A 20,722-nucleotide genomic window follows, 5' to 3' on the forward strand; every position below is an offset into this window, starting at 1 on the left:
CCCTCGACAAAAACTTCGACCCTCTTAGACTATTTATTACGAATCATTATATATCTACTATATCTCTTCTTCAACACAACAAAAACCTTTGATTTTGCCGGACAAAAAGCACACTTTCACTTTTACAGCGACAGATGTGCCATTATTGGCGATATGTTGTCAAAAATAAGAAACTTGAGCAATGAAAATCTGCCTCAATTGTTAACAAGACTAAGCTTTATTCTTTATAATAGACACACGCAACTTTCACCCATTTTGTGTGTGTAAATGATATCGTGCGGAAAACAACGCTGCATTTCTAGAAATTGTCAAAGATATACGTGTTTGGCGGTTTTACGACAAAAAATTCGACTTAATTTAGAGAAATTCAAAGAGAAATAAACATGCCTCAATTATACAGGAGTCCCAGCGAGTTGAAAAAGTCCATTAGTGACCTAAAATTTCTAAAAAATTATAAAGGACATAGATACCAATCTAGTCCATCGTCTAAAATTATTTTCAACTATACAGTGTGTCTCAAAAATAAGTTACAATACAAACTTGTGTTTTTTTTAATGAAACACCATATGTTTCTTAGCGTTTTTGGATGTAGATTTTTATTACAATGTTTTAAACTAAACTTTTATTGGTCGATTTTGCTTAGTTTTAAAAATAAGATGGTTTTTTGACGAAAACATGCACTTTTTAAAAATTTATTACACAAAAACTAAGACATTGAGAAATATTTTTTTTTACTACCACAAAGAAGAAGGTACAAGCTATAAGGTTGTAACATTTTTTTAGTGTGTTGCCTTTGCAAAGATAAAAAAATGAAGGCATTTGTTATCAGTAACTCAAAAAATTTAAATGGAACACCCTATTTATTGTTTCTAAAATTACTTACTTTTAGGTGTTTATAATCAATAACTAAAAAGATATTTAACGTTAAACATTAAAAAATAATAATTACTATTATTTCAGTAGCCAAAAAGTGCACAGTTGCACAAGATATGGAAGACATATCACTTGATAATCACATTGGTGTTAAACTGAATCCATTATTCTTTATTTTTATAATAAAATAATTCGAATTTCAGTATTTATAACGACTTTTATAATCTCTGGATAAATCATCAGATAAGTGACACGTGGTGGAATTACTATAGTTGCCATAGTATCAACAATATCTTTTTATTTATCAATTCTAGACATTAAAAGTTAATTTTTTTTTTAGATAGACAATTTATTAATCTATTAGATGCAAAAATAAAAAATAGGGTGTGCTACAGCTTTAAATTCTGTACTTTCTTCTTTGTAGAAATAAGAAAAAAATTGTTCTAGCTGTCTTAGTTCTTGTGCAATGAATTTTTAAAAAGTGCATGTTTTCGTCAAAAAAACCGTCTTATTTTTAAAACTAAGCAAAATCGACCAATAAAAGTTTAGCTTAAAAACACTATCATAAAAATCTACATCCGAAAACACTAAGAAACATATGGTGTTTCATTTATAAAAACGCAAGTTTGTATTGTAACTTATTTTTGAGACACGCTGTATAATTGAAAATAATTTTGGGCCATGGACTAGATTAGTACCTATCTACTCGTATCAATGTGCTATACATTTAAAATTTTACCATTTAAAGGTCACTAATGGACTTTTTCAACTCGCTGGGACACCCTGTATTATATTAAGTACTTTTTTATTGTGTTTTAATGCACCAATAAGCAAAACAAGGTGCTAGTATGCGTCCGAAATTACAGTGAACATTCAAGGTCAAATAAGGTAAATTTACTTTGATAACTTAGAATCTACCCATTGTTGTTTTTTTTATGTATTTATCTATGAGAAAAACATTCGTGGTCTCAATTGAAATAAAGATCATTCAAAATCTGCTCCATCTCTCCCGGACTTACCCTATATTATTTTTAATTTTAATTGTGTTTTCAAGGTTCAAATACGTAAACAATAATTTTTCATATTTAATTTATTTTTGGCCACTTTTTCAAGGTCACTCACTATTTACGCATTTCTAAATTTCCAAATTGACATTAATTTCCAGCGTTTGCGTGATTCCTTGCAGGCAAATCGCAAGATCAAGGTTACTCGATGTATGTAATATTTTGTAAAAAGGGTGGTTAAATTCGGGTCAACGTTTTTGAATTGATTGTCGTATGATAAGTTACCGTTAGGTAAACATAACGGTGGTGTTAGTTGCTCGCGATTCCTATTTTCACAACGAGGAAGTGGAATTTTGAAGTTTCGACGACGGGATATACCAGATGACGGGCCCGTGAGACGTAATCGATAAACCAACACATAAACTGAAGAGACGACTGAAATACAACTTTAGTCGTTAACATTTTACGCAACCATAAAGATGGGATTATAAAGGCGGTGAATGCCACCAGGGGCTCTACGGCGGCGCGAAATAACACAATGTATCACAAATGTTTATTTTAAAAAAATGGGGTCCCAATTCCCTAACTTGAAAAAAAAAAAACTCCAAGTAAAATGTTTTTTTTCTTGCCAACTCTGATTCAAAAATACAAATTTTATGTAATTACATATTATGTATTTCAAACCTAATATATAGAGTATGCCAGAAACATGAAAAAATGTTAAAAAAAAATTCTGTCGAAATATTTGACATTTGACTTTTTTTATGTCTAGTTAATGTTACTGATGATCTTGTAATTTTCCTACATTATTGAAACTTTTTTCTAGCAAAAACAAACAAAAAATATTGTTTGTTACCACTTTCCCCACGTTTTTCTTCCTTAAATTCCCCCAAAAAATGCCTTCGACTGGCATATTCATAAAAAACAAATAAATATTTACACTAAACTTTCTTGTTACGAAACGAATAGATTAGAATCAATGAATTATTATTTCTACAGGTGGATGACCCGCAAACATTTTTTTTTTTTTTGATTTGATAAAGTGCGAAAATTCAAAATAATACAAAAATTTTGTGCCAACTAGAACTGACAAGGAAAAAACAATTTATAAATAGAATTCCCTGAATTCGAATCGAAAATAATTAGGGCTAAACGCATTTTAACGAGCGATTGTGCCATTGATAAACACACACCGATCAAATATTCATGAAAACAACAATAATTCACAAGTACCAACTGTAGGAAATCGTCATGTTGGCAACACTGCACCAGATAACCTTACTCCAATTTACATCCATGCATGACTTGCTGCGATAATGAGTTCTTTATACAAAATAGTACTTCTTTGTATTGTTTTTTTACCACAATGTTGATTTTTATCGGACAAGAGACATAACGAGTGCATTGTATCCCCTGAAAATCAACCTGTCTGTTAAATAAAACAAATGCTACCACCCTCCCCTCCCGGCGCCATTACGCTATTTACAAAGTTGGCTAGAAAACAAACAAAAAGACGTTGGCAACTTGGTATTTTATATATGGTGACGTCACACGACCTGGCACAGCTGCTTACATAACTGCTACGTTGTCGTATCGATGCGACGTTGCCAGGATGCTTCCTTCAGGTGTACGATGAGAAAAATAAATCAAACAATTAATGGAAATAATAGAAAGCAAAATGTCGCAGGAACGCAAACTTGGATTTACACCTACTTAGCGATTTAGAAATTCTATTGTTAATTGACGGATTTATGTTGTTTCATAAATATGGCATATGCAATATGCTACTGCTATTTCGATACTTCTTTTCTTGCATAATAATGGGATGTGATCGATTATACGAAAGCGGAAAAGATTTGAATGTGTTTGTAAGTGAGTCTCGGTTGGCCTAGACGTCACCTTTGACATGACAATGACAGATTTAGGTGACTATTTATATTTATGACAAAAACAGTAACCGTTACGTTAAACTATAATTAAATACATGGAGAAAAGAACGACAAAACGTTATGAATTTTTAATTTAAAATAGATGGTTATGGGTTTAATTTCTTGCTGACATGGATACGTCTCGTTGCCATGACGCGATATTGCAAATTCTCTGCAAAAACACCCTGTATATCAATAAAAATTGATCAAAATATTATTAACACTGTCTTAATGAATTATAAAATTTATTTCAATTCTTAAATATGTTGGAAAATTTAATTTAGAAACATTAAAAATGAGATATAACAGAATTTAAAATTTGCACTAAATGTTTACAAAGAATATTTTTAATGAGCTTCACCCTAACTAATTCGATTTATTTTTTCCATTTTTAAAAAAAAATCTTTTGTTTTTCAGAATGTAAATGAAAAAAATATAGACATTAGAACATTTTCGTACGAATAAATAATAGCAGACTAATAATAACAACTCAAAGTTGTTATTCGATTATGTATTTACAAAACACGTCGCTAAAAGGTTTTCAAATAGTAAACAAAAAATAGTCTATTGGAATAAAAATATTAAGGTTATAAATTACGTAAAATAATAAACCGTATTTTTTGGATTTTTTTAAAGAATTCTCCTTTTTAAGCAACAAATTTCGAAATTGTTGATGTATATGACTCGGGTGTCTTTATTAGTAGTTGAATCGAATTTATGTTGGGTGAAGTTTCGGGGCTCGGTCTCGACTAAAATAGAAATAGAGGAGCGACGAGATTTATTCAATTTAATTAATTTAGCCAAAAGACGTTCGTTTGGAGAAAAGTGTAAATAAGTTCCAGTTAAGTCCCAGTTTATGCCTAACTGTATTTGTTACTAATTTTGCGTCTTATTACTTACATTCTGAATAGCAGACCAGCAAAATTATTGTAAACAACGTTTTTTTACATTCTAAAATAAACTGACATAAATCACACGATTAAAATTATTCAACTCAGTTCATAGTACAATTAGAAGACAAGTAACTGAAAGTGCAAAGGTTTATAAATAGCGTAGTAAAAAAGATAAATCACAAATTCGAAAACAAATCCATTTTTGTAATTAACATTTTATACAAGAATTAGAAAAATTAAACTTTGTACAGTCGCGAAGTGTAATATACAGGGTGCGCCAGAACGCGTACCCCAGAGAAAAATGGCATTTGACGTTAGATACCAGGAACATCGAAAAATGTTTAAAAAGTTCTATCTATAAAAATTTCGAAGTTATGAGAGTTTAAATTTTGCACTTTGATTCTATTTATAATTTTTCAAGTTTTCTTGCTATTAGAAGAGGAAATAAATAACTCTCTAAATGATTATAAAAAAAACACATACAAGAACATCAGTATCATTAAGTAGACATAAGAAAACGTCAAATGTCAAAAAATAAATGTCAGAATTTTTTAAACATCTTTTCCTTGTTTCTGGTATCTTATTTCACTTGAAATTTTTCTCTGGGTCGCGAGTTCTGACTCAGCCTGTATATTTGAAAAAATAAATAATAATAAGAAGTGTTAACAAAATTTTCAACAAAGAAAAGAATTATTATCCGTGGTTTTTTTTAATTTTGCATCGTCGTTTGTTTTAAACAAAATAATATTTTTTTTACAAACACCCAAACATAAATCATTCTTTCAATTAGTGTTTGCAACACTATATAAAACAGAGACAAGATACAAAATTTGACACATCTCAAAGATTCCAGGCCACTTTGATCAGAAATTAAATTAAACGCATTTTTATGATAAAAAAATATGTTTTGTGTCTATTTACTCTCCTCTGCGTCTCAATCATACGATAAAAGTAATCACAAACTGACTCACCGTTAGATAAAAATTATTACAAATTTTTACGAGCGTTTAAAACACCTATAAAACAAGTAAGTAAATCGCAATTTCCGGTGCTTCAGAAATCTAAGTAGGCGTCGAACGTAATTTTTTCAAATTTAGTTGTGTCAACACATAGTGACAGTCGCATCATTAATTTTGATAATTGCAAAATTGACCTTGAAAAAATCTCGTCCATTAAAGGTTGTCGGCCCTGAGTAAAATTTTCAAATTGATGCAACAACGCATTATTGTGAAATTTCGCTTTGCCGTGCGTAAAAATGCTGGATACTTTTATGAAAGGTGAATGCTCTGTGCGACTTTTGCAATAACAATTTCTAGTTAAAAATACACAACTACTGTTTCAACATATTGTGAACTAATATGGTTGTGCCAAAGGCGAGGCAAATACTAAGGAAAAAATTGGTTTTTGGACGAAATTAAACTCTAGAATTCCAAATTAACCTTTGACAGGTGAAAGTTTACTTGATTGTGAACTTTAACTGATCTTTGAGTTGAAATGAAATTTTCATAAAAATGCAATCTGTTCGAGTCACCCTGTATTTGTGTTTTATTTTTCACATGCAGGAAACACAGTCTGGTTGCATGTCAGTTTTCGACGTGGCGTTAATCTCGACAAGGCGTGTATTTTTAACCTGAATAACATTGCAACACATTAGGAGACTTGCATTAATAAGAAGAACAAGCTGCATTACCATTTCTGTTGGCTGCATCTGTGTATCAATTTGTATGTGTCTTTGAATGTAAAGAATTGTGTTGTATTAGAATAGTGCAAGAACAAATAAAATCAAATGAACATAATGAGTTTATTTTTTTTTGGAGAAATAGAAATAGCTTTTGTGTCTCTAAGGAAATGATTTATTATTGCCTCTCAGATACCAAATTTTTGTTGTTCGTACAATTTATAATGTTTTATCACACTTTCTATTTACATGACTTTATCTTGTGAATGAATTTCACCTTTTTGTGTCTGTAAAAGCAGGTAAATTCCTAGAATTCGCAAGTTAATCGAACAAGCAGTTTTTTAAACATGAATACGTACAATTTCCTTGAAACTGGAAACTAGAAAAAACAATAAAATAAATGTGATAGGGTAAGTCCGGGCGAGGTGGACCACATTTTGAAAAATCTTATGTAAAATTATATAATCTTTATTTCATTTCCATTCAAACCGCAAATCTTTCTTCTCAGACAATTTTAAAAGTGACAAAATAAAACATTCTTTTTTTCTGGTATATCATCTCTCCCGGCGATTTCCAACACAAATGTTGCTCAAAATTTTTGTTGAAAACGTACAAAATATTCTTAAAGCTATTGTTTTTCGACAGATCATTGGCTTAAATTAAAAAAAAAATAAAGCTAACACTATACAGGTGACCCAGGGGTGCGTGCAAGTTCCATAACTTTTTTTCTATCCAAATTATCGACATGATTTTTTTAACGATAGGTCCAACAATAAGGCACATTATAAAAATGTATTTCTATTCCCAAAATAAGGTACACAATTCAGTTGTTTTTTTTAAATGAAAACCCCGAATTTTTATTACATTTTTGTATTCGCCAACAAATTCTCAATATAACTCACCTAGGTTTCTTAGACTTATGCCAATTTATGTGTCAAAATTAAGTCACAAAAAAATCATTATTTCAAAACTATTCAAAATAACTTAACCAACTTTTTTTCCAGTCGATTCTTTAAGCCCTGACGCATTTCTGAGATAAAGGCAAACAATAAATAATAACAATAATAATAATAAAAACTATTGCACATAAGTCTAAGAAATCTAGGTGCATTATATTGACAATTTAGTGACAAATCCAAAAATGTGACAAAAATTTGGGGTTTTCATTTAAAAAAACAGAACTTAGTTGTGTATCTTATTTTGGGACACTCTCTATATGAATAGAAATATTTTTATAATGTGCCTCATTGTTGGATTTATCGTTAAAAAAAAATCAAGTCAATAACTTGGATAGAAAAAAAGTTATGGAGGTTGCACGCACCCCTGGGTCATCCTGTACATAATTCAATTTTTTTTTAAATAAGTGCACAAATGTTTAACTACATCATAAAAACAGAAAAAAACACAATTTTTTTCTTCTCCAACTCAACAAATTGTTAAAATAAAACAAACCAAAAAATAAACTTGCTATTTGCGAAAATATTTGTTTAAATATAGAACGTTTTTAAAACAATCAGAAAAAATCATGTATGACGAATTTTGATAGCTCATGATTTTTCAGTTCGAAACAAAACTGAAAATTAATAAAAATCATTGGTTACATACTGCGATTTCCGTGAGCAGTTACATAATTGAAAAACACCCAAACTCGTAAAACACTGATTTACACACACAATTGGTACAATTGAACCACGATTTATCTACAGCGTGATTCAACAATCATTCGGGTGGTTCTTAAAACCATCAAATTACTCTCAAAATTGCAAAAAAAGTTGTACCAACTTTCTTTAGGAGATAAAACTCTGCAAAAATACAACGTGCCTAAAAGTCCTGTCAAATGTGGAAAATTTAAAGTAAAGTCGGCAACAACACATGAAAAATTTGTTGGTTTCTATAGCAACAAACGTTTCAAATGCAGTGCAGGTACAGTGCAGTGGCTCAAAATGCAGCGTTGCCAATTTGTGCTATTTTTAAATATTTATATTTTCAGAATTATTGAAACTTTGAGCTTCTATTATTTTTTTCTATCACCATATAAGAGATTATGCGACTTTTTTGAATCATCGTAAATAAAAAGATTTGTTTTTTTTTATCAAAAGTTGACAATATGCGTACCAATCAAATTTATCATTTATCAAAAACAACGCTTAATAGAATTAAACCTTAATTCTGAGAAGTCTCGATTACTTTTTTTACTTTTATTGGGAATGTTTGGGAAATTCTTGAGCAAAAGCAATACGATTTTAAAAAAAGTTAAAAGAAAATAGAGAAACAGAATTTTTAATATCAAAGTTTGATATAGTTTTTCTAACAAATTCAAAATTTCTCCAATTGCAAGTGAATTATTGGAAAAATTATTAAATCTAAACATTAAATAAGAACACAATTTCCTCAAATCGTAGCTATACTAAACCAGTATTTAATTCCAAATGTGAGAAGTAGACATTGAGACGATAATAATACTTCACGAGCTTGCCTCGATCAAAGGGATGGAAAAAAGGTATAATAATAGTAATAATAATGATCGATTTCCGCTTAGTTTTCAAATGTTCAAAGATGCAAAAGTTAAGAGGACTATAGATGGCTTCTTAGGTACCGTTGGTCCCAAACCTGTCGGTGCAGGTACCCAATTTAGGGGAATTTATAGTTTTACAATACGCAGTAGGTACTAAAATCGAATTTTCCTCCACGTTGACTTTCAAGATAACTAATCTCGTGTTGAAGGTTAGCAGTAATATAACCAAATTACACCCGAGTCCAGCACGTGTTTAATGAAAATAATTGCACAATAATGCCAACAATCGAAAAATAAGTGTGTCCAACTTGACAAAAATAGGAAGTGACCTTCATGTGAGCATTTTGCGCCTAACTTTAAACGAGTAACTTTCTCGCCACAATAAGGGTTGCATTACGCATACCAAAGGGGGACTGGAGCCACCCCAAACCGCCATTTTTCATCATGGTGTGTATCCGCAATTGTTTCGTTAGCCTCCTACGTTTATTTACCGTTTGAAATGTTCTCGTATGCGATCTTCTCGTATGTTATCGGGCAAATTTCCTACCCACAAATGTCTAGTCTCTCTGACCATTTTGCCCTAAACACCACATTGAGGAATTGTTGTTTTGTGGGCGCACACACACTATTTCACAAAAAAACAACACAGCCGTTTTAACTTCATGGTTGGTCGCACTGCTAAAACAAAACACTGCCCGTCGTCGCCGTACACACACAATCACATCTTGCACCACTGAATTTTTTTTTTCAATCTTTTATGGGAAAAAATTCACTAAAACACTGTGCGAGCGACTTCACCTCATATTTTCGCTCTACACAACATACTGGGGCTCCGCGAGCTCGAATGCTGCTCGCTCCGCCTCTAAAGCGAAACTAGTACCAACCTACGCCACGAAAACACCCCAACTTGCACGAGTCCGACAGAGACGACGTGCGACGTACGTCGCCACACATTCGGACGATTTCGTGTAAAACACTACTGCTTTCCTTTATATTTCGTCTCTGTTTACTGGACTTTTCGGTCGCCTGTGACGATATACTATCCGAATTGTAAAACTCGACGCCTTTTTACACACAATTTACAACAAATTCCACCACAAACAACCCCAATCTAGCCACCGTAATTGTCATCTGTCACAATTCCTCCAAAAACAATTGAATACAAATTCCCGTCATTTTAACTCAGTTAAAACGCAAAAAATGTGTGAGATAACGATTTTGTCATTTGTCGAAACGGGAAAAATAGCCCAACAATGTAAATATCCAAAAATATCACGTCGGCTTGGCATCGTCGTGTACCTTTTTAGAACGCGTAGTAGGCTGTTTTAATTGAAGCTTGGCCGAGTCGACTTTCCAAAGGGTGGGTCGCTACACAACGGTACACACCGAATTCTTTTTATGTTTCCATGGAATTGTTTTGTTTCAATTGTTTACTATTAAAAGTACAGAAGGCTGGGATTACAGCCGTCGTGATTAAGGCAGGAAATTTGATACAAAATGGTTTTAATAAATTTAATCCTATAACAAAATGGCTGCTGTAACTTGGCGTTGAGTTGTCTCGTTCAACTGGTTTGCTCTTCCGGATTTCGAAATTAATCGATAACAGAAAAGGGATTTTGCGCCATCTTGTGGCATTCCATGCTACAGGTTCCTGTATTAAATTTTTGGAAAAACAATATTTTTTTATTATTGACAATAAAAATACATAAAAACGTTTTGCCACATTTTTACAAGAGTTTTATTGCAAATTTTAAATAATTAAAAAACACATTTTTTGTTACAGTTTTACAGAATTCTGTAATGGCAAAAAATTGTTTGAATTAACAAACAAATTAACCAAAACAGAAATTTTTAATTGCACTGTTAGTTTTCTAATTTAGTTTGTCATAAAATTGGAAAATAAGCAAACCAATTTAAACGTCGCGCCAAAAAAAAACCGCTTCCTGGCGCATGCGCTTTACTCCACCATTTCACAAGTTGAACCGCATGAAATGTGATTTCCTCCGCTGCGATTTAAGCCGTTTCGCCGTTCTTATTGTTGAATTTCGTTAGTTTTAACTTGTTAGAAACGTTCTAGTACCGGTTAGGACCCCAAAAAACCATCGAAAATGTTCTGGGGTAAGTAGAAACATCACTGGATAATGGTCTCCCATTTGCCGGGTTTTTTTACCACGTGTTTTACAAAAAGCTTTGATATTTTCGCAGGTTTGATAATGGAACCGGGGCGGTGTTACACCCAAACGGTAAAAGTAGCATTCCACGTCTCAATGGCTGCATTGGACATTTCAAATTCGGGGGATGAACCAGCACAAATAATGTGCGTTTTTGAGGGGCGCAATTACCTCCTATGTACGTTGAGTAAGGAGGACAAGTGGCAGTGTGCCTTGGATTTAAATTTTGAGGTTTTGAGGAGAATTGTTTTGAGGCGGCGTCTGATCATTTGATTTTTTGTAGATTGGTTCTAAGGTTTCTTTTGCTACAAATGGTAAATCTCACGTGCATTTGACTGGGTATTTGACCGGTCTTGATGATGAGCTTGAGGAGGAAGAAGTCGAAGAAGAGGAAGTCCCAAAACTTTTGAAAAAACGCACTAAAATGCAACACATTGAAGAACGTTAGTTGAAACACTTGTCAATCAAAATTTTTCTTAAATTTATTGTTTCAGCACCTAGTAAAAAATCAAAAGCTCTTGAAAACTCAATTGAGGAGGAGGAAGAGGACGAATCTGATTCAGATTTCGACCTTGGGAAAGTAATGCAACAGTCTGAAGATGAGGAAGACTCGGATGAAGAAGTTGAGGAGGAAGAGGAGTTGAGTGCGTGGGAAGAAGAAGCCTCGAGTTTGAGTGACAAAGAAAGCGAGGAAGAAAAAGAAGTGAAACCCAAACAGAACGGTATTGCAAAACCCACCCCCAAGAAGAAGAAAAACGAAGAGAAGCCAAAACAAGAGGAGAAAAAAGAGAAACAGAAGCCCAAACCTAAACAGTCCAATTTGAAAGGGGGCGTTGTAATACAGGACATCAAAGAAGGCTCCGGTGATGTGGTCAAAGACGGGAAATTTGTCCACGTGTACTACGAGGGACGTCTCAAGGAAAATAACAAGATGTTTGATTCCACCACCAAAGGGCCCGGATTTAGTTTCAGGGTTGGGAAAGGAGAGGTTATCAAAGGCTGGGATGTTGGTTTAATTGGTATGAAAGTTGGGGGAAAACGACGCATTATTTGCCCACCTAAAATGGCTTATGGACCCAAAGGCTCGCCCCCTGTTATCCCCCCAAACGCAAACTTGATTTTTGATGTTGAAGTCAAGAAAGTCAGTTAAATGTTTTGATTTTGTGTAATCTCATCTCTAATTTGCTTTTTTAATTATCACTTTCAGTTAAAAATAAACGGTATTTTTTTCTTAGTGTTTTTTTATTTATAATAGGTTATAAATATGTCACTTGTCAAACGTCAAGGTTATAAACCGGCAGACATTTTCCAAAAGTAGGAAAATAACACTCAAGTCGTTACATAAGCCCTAAATTGGGGTCAAAATCAACAATGTTTGCCCTTCGTCGTTTCGTTACCGCACCCTTAACGTAAGTCATTCAAATTTTGGTAAAATTTCACTTCATAACCTCACTTTTGTTCAGGGGCTCCCGAGCTGCTCACAGCCTCCCGGAGCTCCCCTACGGCTACGAGGCCCTTGAACCGGTCATCTCCCGCGACATTATGTCCCTCCACCACACTAAACACCACCAAACCTATATAACAAACCTAAACGCCGCTGAAGAAAAACTCAAAACTGCTTTAAGCAAAGGAGACATCAGTACAGCCATATCTCTGGAACCGGCGCTCCGATTCAACGGCGGGGGCCACTTGAACCACTCCATCTTCTGGAAAAATCTATCCCCCGAGTCGACCCAACCTAGCGACGCACTCAAGAAAGCTATCGAGGCGTCTTTCGGGGGCGTCCAACAACTCAAAGACCAATTATCGACTTCGTCGATTGGGGTGCAGGGCTCAGGTTGGGGCTGGTTGGGCTATTGCAGCAAATCCGGCAAACTGAAAATTGCGACGTGCGCCAACCAGGATCCCCTGCAAGCCACGACAGGTCTGGTCCCCCTTTTGGGGATCGACGTGTGGGAACATGCCTATTATTTGCAATACAAGAACGTGAGGGCTGATTATGTTAAGGCCATTTTTGAGATTGTGAACTGGAAGGATGTCTCTGAGAGGTTCGAGAAGGCGAAGGGGTGCTAGAATCTCAAAGTTTCACACATTTGGGGAAATTAATTTTTATAGAACACACTGTATATGTATATTAATTTGAGCGTTTCTAATAAATGATTAAGAGGTTTTCTTTACGTAATTAGGCACTAGGGGAATTACCAATTTTAAAACTAATATTTTCGTATTAGCTGTGGTATTACGAGTTCAAAAGTGCAACAAAAACAAGCGGTTTTTATTTGAAATTTCAAAATTCGTGCCAATTTTTGGAGTTACATAAATGCAGCCATTTTGTTTGCGTAGGAAATTTCAAAAAGCTGTAATTACTTTGGAAATGGAAAAGTTTCTAATGTAGGCTGAATTGAATCACCCTGTAAGAGTAATTTTAATAGCGATCTTGAAATGGTTTTCATTATTGTCAGGTTGGTAGAAGCTACTTTTTTGGTAATAAAAAAATTACTAATATCAACTTGACAAGGGTTCAAAAATAAATATTTTTTATGAACTACCGTTTGGTGAAAGATCAGGTGAAAGGTCACAAGGTGTAAAATCGATTTGAACACACCTTTTTGTGATTTTATCTCTTCCGTAATATTTTTTTTTGTACCAACTGCAAAACTTTACAAACTTAAATTTACCAGGTGGGTTTGAGTTCTTTACCCGTTCAGTTTTAGGTGGAAATTAAAAAAGTTTGGTGTTTTTGTGTGCAATTAATTATAGAAATGCTTTTAATATTTCCAAGTATGTAATTTAATGTAATTAAATAGTTCGATGCTTACTTCTGAGTAAAATAAAAATGCTGTACTACTTCAGTAATACTTGTATAAGATTTTGTTGCTAATTTTATGTGTGAATTAATGTTTAAATTTGTAGAAATTACATAAAAAAATAACGATAATTTAAATTTAAATGTGAGAATTTTAGGCAACCATTTATACATCATTATTATTGCTAGTAAACAACTCGAAATAAACCTTGCTTTTGCATTTAAATACTTTATTCGTAACGATTGAACACCAATAAATAAACTTACAAATATAACAGTCATTTTCTAACAAAAGAAAGCGCGTAAAATGCTCTGATTACGTCAGGATTGCACCAGTCCCTTTTTTAGAATATACTCAATAACAATAAAACATTTTGCTAATTAATAATACTCAACTAATCTCTCTCAAAGGCAACCTTGAAAAAATAGCTATCACGTTCCATCGGACCATTTTTTTTTAATTCTAGAGTGCGTAACATAGAGAAAACGTGCGTAATAATTAGGCACAGTCGAAATTAGGACAGCCTAGCCTTATCTATACTAGAAATTTCGTTAGGTGTGAAGCCTAAAATACTCTGAATGGCTTTCAAATGACCCTGACTGTTCTCCTTGTCGGTGAGAAAATAATAAACGGCGGATTTGAGGAATTGGAGGGTGATTTCCGGATCAATTTTGCTCTTGTTTTTGGCTTCGATCAATTGTCGGTACATTGCCTGAAAATAAATCAAAAAATGAGCGAAATCGCAATTAATTTGAGGGAAGAAAGTGCTAAACTACCATGCAGAGTGCTCGGGTATTGGTAGTTTACCTTTCTGGCACCAAGTACCCACAACGAGAGCGCCTCTTTAGCGCTAAGTAAAGGCTGTAAGTTGTTAGAAGTTGAGGCGTACTCTAAGTCCTAAAATCACCCGATTGACTCATTAATAATTTTTCTGGTTAGTAGAAAAAACTATGAGTGTGACTGGGACTCACCTTGATGTTTTCGAGCTCGTTTTTCGTCACTTGTAACTCTTCTAGAAGCTCGGGGACTGAAATGCGACTTGGTCCTTGTTTGGCAATTTCTATGACCTACAAAACCGTTTTTTTTATTTTATTACTTAATATTTCAAATCCAAGGGGGATTACCCTATTTTCGCGCTCTAGATTCGCCGCTTCTTGCCCTTTTTGGTACATTTCAAGGTAAGTCTTCTTTTGTTTCTCCTCTTGTTGGGCCAGTTTTTGGCACGCGTCTTCCAATTGTGATTCTAATTCTTTTATTTTTGATTTGGCTAAATCTAATTCGGGGACTAGTTCCCAATAGCGTTTGTTGATTTCTGTGATTCTTTCTAAAAGTTCTTCGATTTTGTCGTTGTGTTTTTGTTTCAATTGGTGGGTTTCTTCTTCGTGTGTTTTGACCAATTCTTGAAGTCGGCGTTCGTATTCGAGAATCAGGTTGGTGTGTTCGTTATTGTCGCCGAGGGCCGCCGTTATGGCCTTGTCGGCCAAGTCCATCTTGCGTTTCATCGGCTGAAAAAAATTAATTTGTACTCTTCGAGAAAGTGTTGATCAATAATTGATTTTTTTAATTTTATTAGTTAAAAATAGTCCAATTTGTTCTTTAAAAGATTTTATTAAAAATTACAGTTTACTTTTTCAACTAGAAACACAATTATTTCGCAAAAAGCAAAGAATTAGGCTGAAAATGATATCATTGTTGGTTGCCTACCTCAACGTTTTACCATTGAAGTTTTAATGATGAAGTTAAAAATTTAGTAATTCGTTGGGTCCAATAGGCAAATTATCATGTTTTTGTTATATTTTACTATAAAAACGGCTATTCATTTATGTAAATTTTAAAGTTAAAAAAATGGTGTATAATTAATTGCCTATCCCAACGTTACAAAATTTAAATGAAAAAAATTAAAATTCAGTCACAATAATAATCGGAAACTTTTCTCTAGCTGCTTTATTACAATTAAATTTCAAAATTTCGTTCAAAACAAGCCAAGAATCTAAAAAATAGACCAAATAGCTGTTATTTTTGCTTTTTTCCAATGTTTAAGCACGTTTTTGAGATAAAAACGAAAAATTCGAAAAATTTCATTTAAATAGCCTAAAAAATTACAAAACTAAATGAAAATCGAGGCAAAATGTTATGTAAACATGCCTAAAATTTAGTAAAACATATTGAAATTGATGTTATCTCGTTCATTTCGCTCGATTTAACTGGTTTTTGAGTAAGATTATGTAAAAAATAAACATAGAAAACATATAATTTGGTCGAAAATGCTTTGAAGCGCGTTTTTATACAAAAAGTCAGGTTCAAAACAAATCAAAAAATTAATAAATAAAGTCGAACATAACGTTATTTTTGCATCTTTCCGGCGTTTCAACCCGTTTTTTTAGCTATAAACGCAATTATTTCCAATATTGTGTTAAAAACAGCAGAATTAGACCGAAAATGATGTAATTTTTGCCTTTTTAAGCAGATTTTTAAGCTGAAAACTCCATTTTTTCGCCATATCTTGTCAAAAATTACTAAAGTATTATAAAAAAATTAATTAAAAACAATTTTTAAAATATCCCAAATATCTCAGTATTTCTGAAAATTCACTCTAAAACAGGCTTTAATGTCAAATTTGACAATTCAAAACGTCAAAATTAGTGCCATTAAATCGAAAGTGAGGTTACTATCTAAGGGCCGTTTCACACTTATTGTCAACAGAATGACCTTGTTGTCGCATTTTTTATGTTATAGAGCGATTTTTACGCAAAAAATTCAACTTACACTTCTTGTCGCAACCGGTGAATTGATGTAGTCGTCAAAATGCCCGGAATCGGTGTAAGAATTGGTCATTTCGTTCTGCACAACACTCCTATCAGCGGTATCAACATCCGGAGTAATCTGTTCGTCTGTATTTTCCCTAACAGTGACGGCATCACTGGAATTGGACCTATCTTCCGGTGAATTGAACGCCGCTTTGTACAACCTCAACTCGACAACTTCTTTGGTCAACTTCAGAATATCACTGTCTTTATCGTCAAGCTCCTTCTTGGCTTGATGCAACAAAATCTTCAATTTCTTCACCTGTCGATGGAGTCTTTGTGTGGGGGTTAAATAATCCTCGCCGGTGGCCCCCGAATGTTGACTACAATGAAAAACATACTTCATGCTCCTCCCGGAGAATGTGGTGCCATTCCTCGCCACACTTGCATGGTCACATGACCCCACACTGGTCACACTAGTGAGACTTTCGCTGTCCCAATCACAAGTGTGGCCATCGGGGGTTGTGGGGGGTGTATTGGGGGTGATTCGATGCAAACTCTGAAAACTAACACTGCAATCGCGATACCACTGATTGTCAACTCACCAAACTCCGGGATGGCGACTCCGGGATTCCGGGAGCGCCATGTTTGGCATACCGCTCACCCCTCTCCATAAAGGAAGTCCCACGTTGGAGGTTCGCACTGCGGTTCGGACTTTTCGCCCGGAGTCGGACGCTTCCGGAGCGACGCAGTGGGACGGGGGATGCGACCGGAATCCGGGATTCTCGAGGTTTCGACGACGACATCATGTAAATGTTTGCACTCATCTTGCAAAACTCGAGATTTTATCAATGATTGATTTTGATAAAATGCGATTTAGATTTCATTGAAATTGAATAGGTGGCTATGGAATTTCATATTTAAGTTTGTAGCCCTGCGCATGTCCCTAGTATAATAGCAGATGGGGTTTTTGTTTTTCTTTGATTACTTATTACAAAGGGTTGGAAAAAACTCTCTCTGAAAACCTCTCTCACAGAAGTAGGCCAAAAATTATTTAATTTTCGCCTTTTTAAGCAGATTTTTAAGCTGAAAACTCCATTTTTTCGCCATTCCTTTTCAAAAATTACTAAATTATTATAAAAAGAAATTGTCTTATTTTTTTACTCAACCCTTGAGCTTTAACCATTTAGTAATTCATTGCGTCCATGGGTGAGAATGATAGGTTAATAGGCAAATTGTCATGTTTTTGTTTTTTTTACTATAAAAATACCATTATGTAAATTTTCAAGTTGAAAAAATGGTGTATAATTGGTTGCCTATCCAAATGTTACAAAATTTATATGAAAAAATTAAAATTCAGAGTCACACCAATAATCGCAAAACTTTTCCCTCGCTGCTTTATTACAATTAAATTTCTAAATTTCGTTCAAAACAAACCAAGAATCTGAAAAACAGGCCAAATAGCTGTTATTTTTGCTTTTTTACAGTGTTTAAGCACATTTTTGAGATAAAAACGAAAAATTGGAAAAATTTCATTTAAGAAGTCTAAAAAATTACAAAACTATGTCAAAATTGAGGCAAAATGTTATTCAAACATGCCTAAAATATCCAAAAACATATTGAAATTGATGTTCTCTCGTTCATTTCGCTCGATTTAACTGGTTTTTGAGCAAGATTACGTAAAAAATTAACATAGGAAACATATAACTTGGTCGAAAATGCTTTGAAGCGCGTTTTTGTGCAGAAAGTCAGGTACTTCGTAGAGATTTCGTCAAAACAAATCAAAAGAATTAAAGAATAAAGACAAAAATAACGTTATTTTTGCATATTTCGTGCGTTTTAACACGTTGTTATAGCAAGAAACTTATTTCGCAATATTGTGTTAAAAATCACAGAAATAGGCCAAAAATTTTTGCCTTCAGATTTTTAAGCTGAAAGCCATACCTTGTCAAAAATTACTAAATTATTATCAAAAAATAAGATGTCTTATACAGGTGCGCCAAAACTCGCGCCCCAGAGAAAAATGCCATATAAGGTAGGATACCAGAAACATGGAAAAAATGTTAAAAAAATTTTATCTATAAAAATTTCAGAGTTATGAAGTTATAAAGTTTGCACTTTGACTCTATTTATTTCTGTTGGAAACATAATTTTCAAATTTTTTTTCCAATAGGATATTAAAAAAGGAAACAAGTAAGCTGTGTCCTAAATTGTAACTCTGTTTAGTCTTATTTGTGGCTTTTATTGGCAAAATTTTTGTCCTTTTACTAAATAATTGTAAAAAAACATATACAAGATCATCAGTATCATTAAATAGATATAAAAAAATGTCAAATCGAAAATTAAATGTCAAAATTTTTTGACAGATAGAATTTCTTAGACATTTTTTCCATGTTCCTGGTATCTTATCGTACTTAAAAATTTTCTCTGGGGCGCGAGTTCTGGCGCACCCTGTATGTTTACCCAACTCTTGGGCTTTAACCATTTAGTTTATGTAAAAAAACAACTATTAAAATATCTCAAAATCAAAAAATGGTCAAAAAATCGGGCATCAAATTCATTCGAAATTTTAAATTTTTAAAAATTCACTCTAAAGCGGGTTTTAATGTCAAATTAGAAAATTCAAAACGTCAAAATGACAGGAAACGTCAAAATTAAAAGTAAATTTATTTTTTATTAATATCACCAAAAGTAGTCTATAAAAGACTATAAATCAAGAGTGCTATTCTATAATTTTCAAACCACATCAAATCAGTAAGAATTAAATTAAATTTTAGGGTCAGGGTGAAAAGTTTGAGTGTTTCAGTATTCCAACTAAGTACTCTTCATCTTACAACAGTTTTTATTTAGGATAAAGTCTCTTTTGCCACTTTCTGAAAATTAACTGTGAAGCAGGCTTTAACGTCAAATTTGACATTACAAATATTCCAAAACGTCAAAATGCCATTAGTGCTATTAAATTGAAAGTAAGTTTATTTCACTATCTAAATGCGATTTATTGTAGATTTCATTGAGGGATGAAACAGGGTGTTAAACTTGTGGAAAAAAACTCTCTCTGAAAACCTCTGAAAGAGGGTTCTTTAAAAATATAATTTTAACTATCTTAACCTTACTTTTTTAGTGACATATTTAGTTCCTTAATACGTAAAGCCTCTTTCACATTTAAAGCGCGGTTTACACAATCATGGCCTACTGTTTTGCCAATTTCAATGAAATAGATTATGGTACTTACTGGTATTTTTGTGGTAACACCATTAAATGGAGTGGATTTTGCTCGGAAACATATTGTTAGAACGTCGACAGTTAATTATTATTTCAGCAGTGTATTACGGAGTATTGCCCCCACTTTTGTAGCGTAATAAAACATTAGGAAATGTCTTGAAGTCGGTGGTTTGGAACTGATCGCGTGGCGGTTTTACGTTAACTTGGTTGTATACAATTTTATCATTTTTATCACTCAATGAGTTTTGATAAGGTTTATGACGGGCGAAAGTGGGTGATTTGAGTTTTTAAAACTGATTTTTTACCAATTAAAGCAACAAATTTAACAGCTTTCGATTTTCTACCAAGTTGTAAACAATGAAATCACTATTTACTTTGAAAATTATGCTTTATCATTGGCAATAAACACATTTATTTGGTTACATATACATTATTTATATTTGGGTGCGGACACTCGTCTTCGCCTCGTGTTTCAAATATGAGCTAAGAAATCATAATTTGAAATAAACTCTTCTTTTTTCATTTGTGATTTAATTATGCGAAAATGAAAGTTACCTAATTCACATTCTCACAGGAATAGAAAGTTGTATTTATACAAGACGATAACATTTCAACCAAAAAAGTAGGTGAATTTTATAACAATTATGTAAACACCAGTCCAAATGTAAAATTTAATTTATGTAGGTTATTTTTGGCTAATTAGCGATTACTTGCAACTTTTTATCAACGTTTAAAATAATTAGTGTATTGTTGGTTGCATGACTTTAGAACAATCTTGGTTATTTTACAATTGTTTGCACTTAATTGCATATTACAGACTCTGTTTAAACGTTAGTTACATTGTTTTATTATCGTTTGCGTATTTTTGTAATTATTTTGAATCAAAT

At 33.1% G+C, this 20,722-nt stretch overlaps 4 protein-coding genes across 7 annotated transcripts in view; 2 read left to right on the plus strand and 2 right to left on the minus strand.

Moving 5' to 3' along the window:
- LOC123016319 (protein split ends) overlaps positions 1 to 9,742 on the minus strand; it is a 36,112-nt gene extending 26,370 nt beyond the window's left edge. Inside the window, exon 1 of one of the 2 annotated variants that reach the window (XM_044416644.1) lies at positions 9,383 to 9,742. In XM_044416644.1, the coding sequence (XP_044272579.1) occupies positions 9,383 to 9,465 (83 nt within the window). In that variant the 5' untranslated portion in view covers positions 9,466 to 9,742. The remainder of the gene's footprint in view (positions 1 to 9,382) is intronic. The other variant, XM_044416645.1, reaches the window with a different exon arrangement.
- Positions 9,743 to 10,843: 1,101 nt separating this feature from the next.
- Positions 10,844 to 12,296, plus strand: LOC123004540 (46 kDa FK506-binding nuclear protein). The gene is made up of 4 exons (XM_044397881.1): positions 10,844 to 11,009; positions 11,097 to 11,293; positions 11,346 to 11,505; positions 11,557 to 12,296. The coding sequence occupies exons 1-4, from the start codon at positions 11,000 to 11,002 to the stop codon at positions 12,210 to 12,212; spliced, it is 1,023 nt and encodes a 340-aa protein (XP_044253816.1). The 5' UTR covers positions 10,844 to 10,999; the 3' UTR covers positions 12,213 to 12,296.
- Positions 12,297 to 12,328: 32 nt separating this feature from the next.
- On the plus strand, positions 12,329 to 13,231 carry LOC123004541 (superoxide dismutase [Mn] 1, mitochondrial). The gene is made up of 2 exons (XM_044397882.1): positions 12,329 to 12,471; positions 12,526 to 13,231. The coding sequence occupies exons 1-2, from the start codon at positions 12,434 to 12,436 to the stop codon at positions 13,133 to 13,135; spliced, it is 648 nt and encodes a 215-aa protein (XP_044253817.1). The 5' UTR covers positions 12,329 to 12,433; the 3' UTR covers positions 13,136 to 13,231.
- An 856-nt stretch (positions 13,232 to 14,087) lies between these two features.
- On the minus strand, positions 14,088 to 20,089 carry LOC123016235 (myosin-11). 3 transcript variants are annotated; one of them, XM_044416501.1, is made up of 7 exons: positions 19,846 to 20,089; positions 17,219 to 17,440; positions 16,636 to 17,172; positions 14,994 to 15,374; positions 14,841 to 14,936; positions 14,677 to 14,766; positions 14,088 to 14,581 (listed from the first exon to the last, which is right to left on the minus strand). In XM_044416501.1, the coding sequence occupies exons 2-7, from the start codon at positions 17,438 to 17,440 to the stop codon at positions 14,384 to 14,386; spliced, it is 1,524 nt and encodes a 507-aa protein (XP_044272436.1). In that variant the 5' UTR covers positions 19,846 to 20,089; the 3' UTR covers positions 14,088 to 14,383. The 3 variants fall into 3 exon arrangements, with proteins under 3 accessions (XP_044272436.1, XP_044272435.1, XP_044272437.1); XM_044416500.1 differs by having other exon boundaries at positions 17,219 to 17,449; XM_044416502.1 differs by lacking the exon at positions 14,677 to 14,766 and having other exon boundaries at positions 17,219 to 17,449; positions 19,846 to 20,085.
- Positions 20,090 to 20,722: the final 633 nt, after the last annotated feature.

The sequence above is a fragment of the Tribolium madens genome, unplaced genomic scaffold (assembly GCF_015345945.1).
Source record: "Tribolium madens isolate multiple individuals breed KSU strain unplaced genomic scaffold, Tmad_KSU_1.1 Scaffold_1;HRSCAF=32;Tcas5.2_LG8, whole genome shotgun sequence".
Lineage (NCBI taxonomy): Eukaryota > Metazoa > Arthropoda > Insecta > Coleoptera > Tenebrionidae > Tribolium > Tribolium madens.

Excerpts from the sequence above, each read along its gene's own strand:
- LOC123004540 (XM_044397881.1), top strand. Across the intron at positions 11,294-11,345 it reads CCTTGGATTTAAATTTTGAG|ATTGGTTCTAAGGTTTCTTT; the intron begins GTTTTGAGGAGA and ends GATTTTTTGTAG. Across the intron at positions 11,506-11,556 it reads AATGCAACACATTGAAGAAC|CACCTAGTAAAAAATCAAAA; the intron begins GTTAGTTGAAAC and ends TTATTGTTTCAG.
- LOC123004541 (XM_044397882.1), top strand. The coding sequence starts at position 12,434 with ATGTTTGCCCTTCGTCGTTTCGTTACCGCACCCTTAAC. Across the intron at positions 12,472-12,525 it reads TTCGTTACCGCACCCTTAAC|GGGCTCCCGAGCTGCTCACA; the intron begins GTAAGTCATTCA and ends ACTTTTGTTCAG.
- LOC123016235 (XM_044416501.1), bottom strand. The coding sequence starts at position 17,440 with ATGAGTGCAAACATTTACATGATGTCGTCGTCGAAACCTCGAGAATCC. Across the intron at positions 15,375-16,635 it reads CACCGGTTGCGACAAGAAGT|CCGATGAAACGCAAGATGGA; the intron begins GTAAGTTGAATT and ends AATTTTTTTCAG. Across the intron at positions 14,937-14,993 it reads ATCTAGAGCGCGAAAATAGG|GTCATAGAAATTGCCAAACA; the intron begins GTAATCCCCCTT and ends ACGGTTTTGTAG.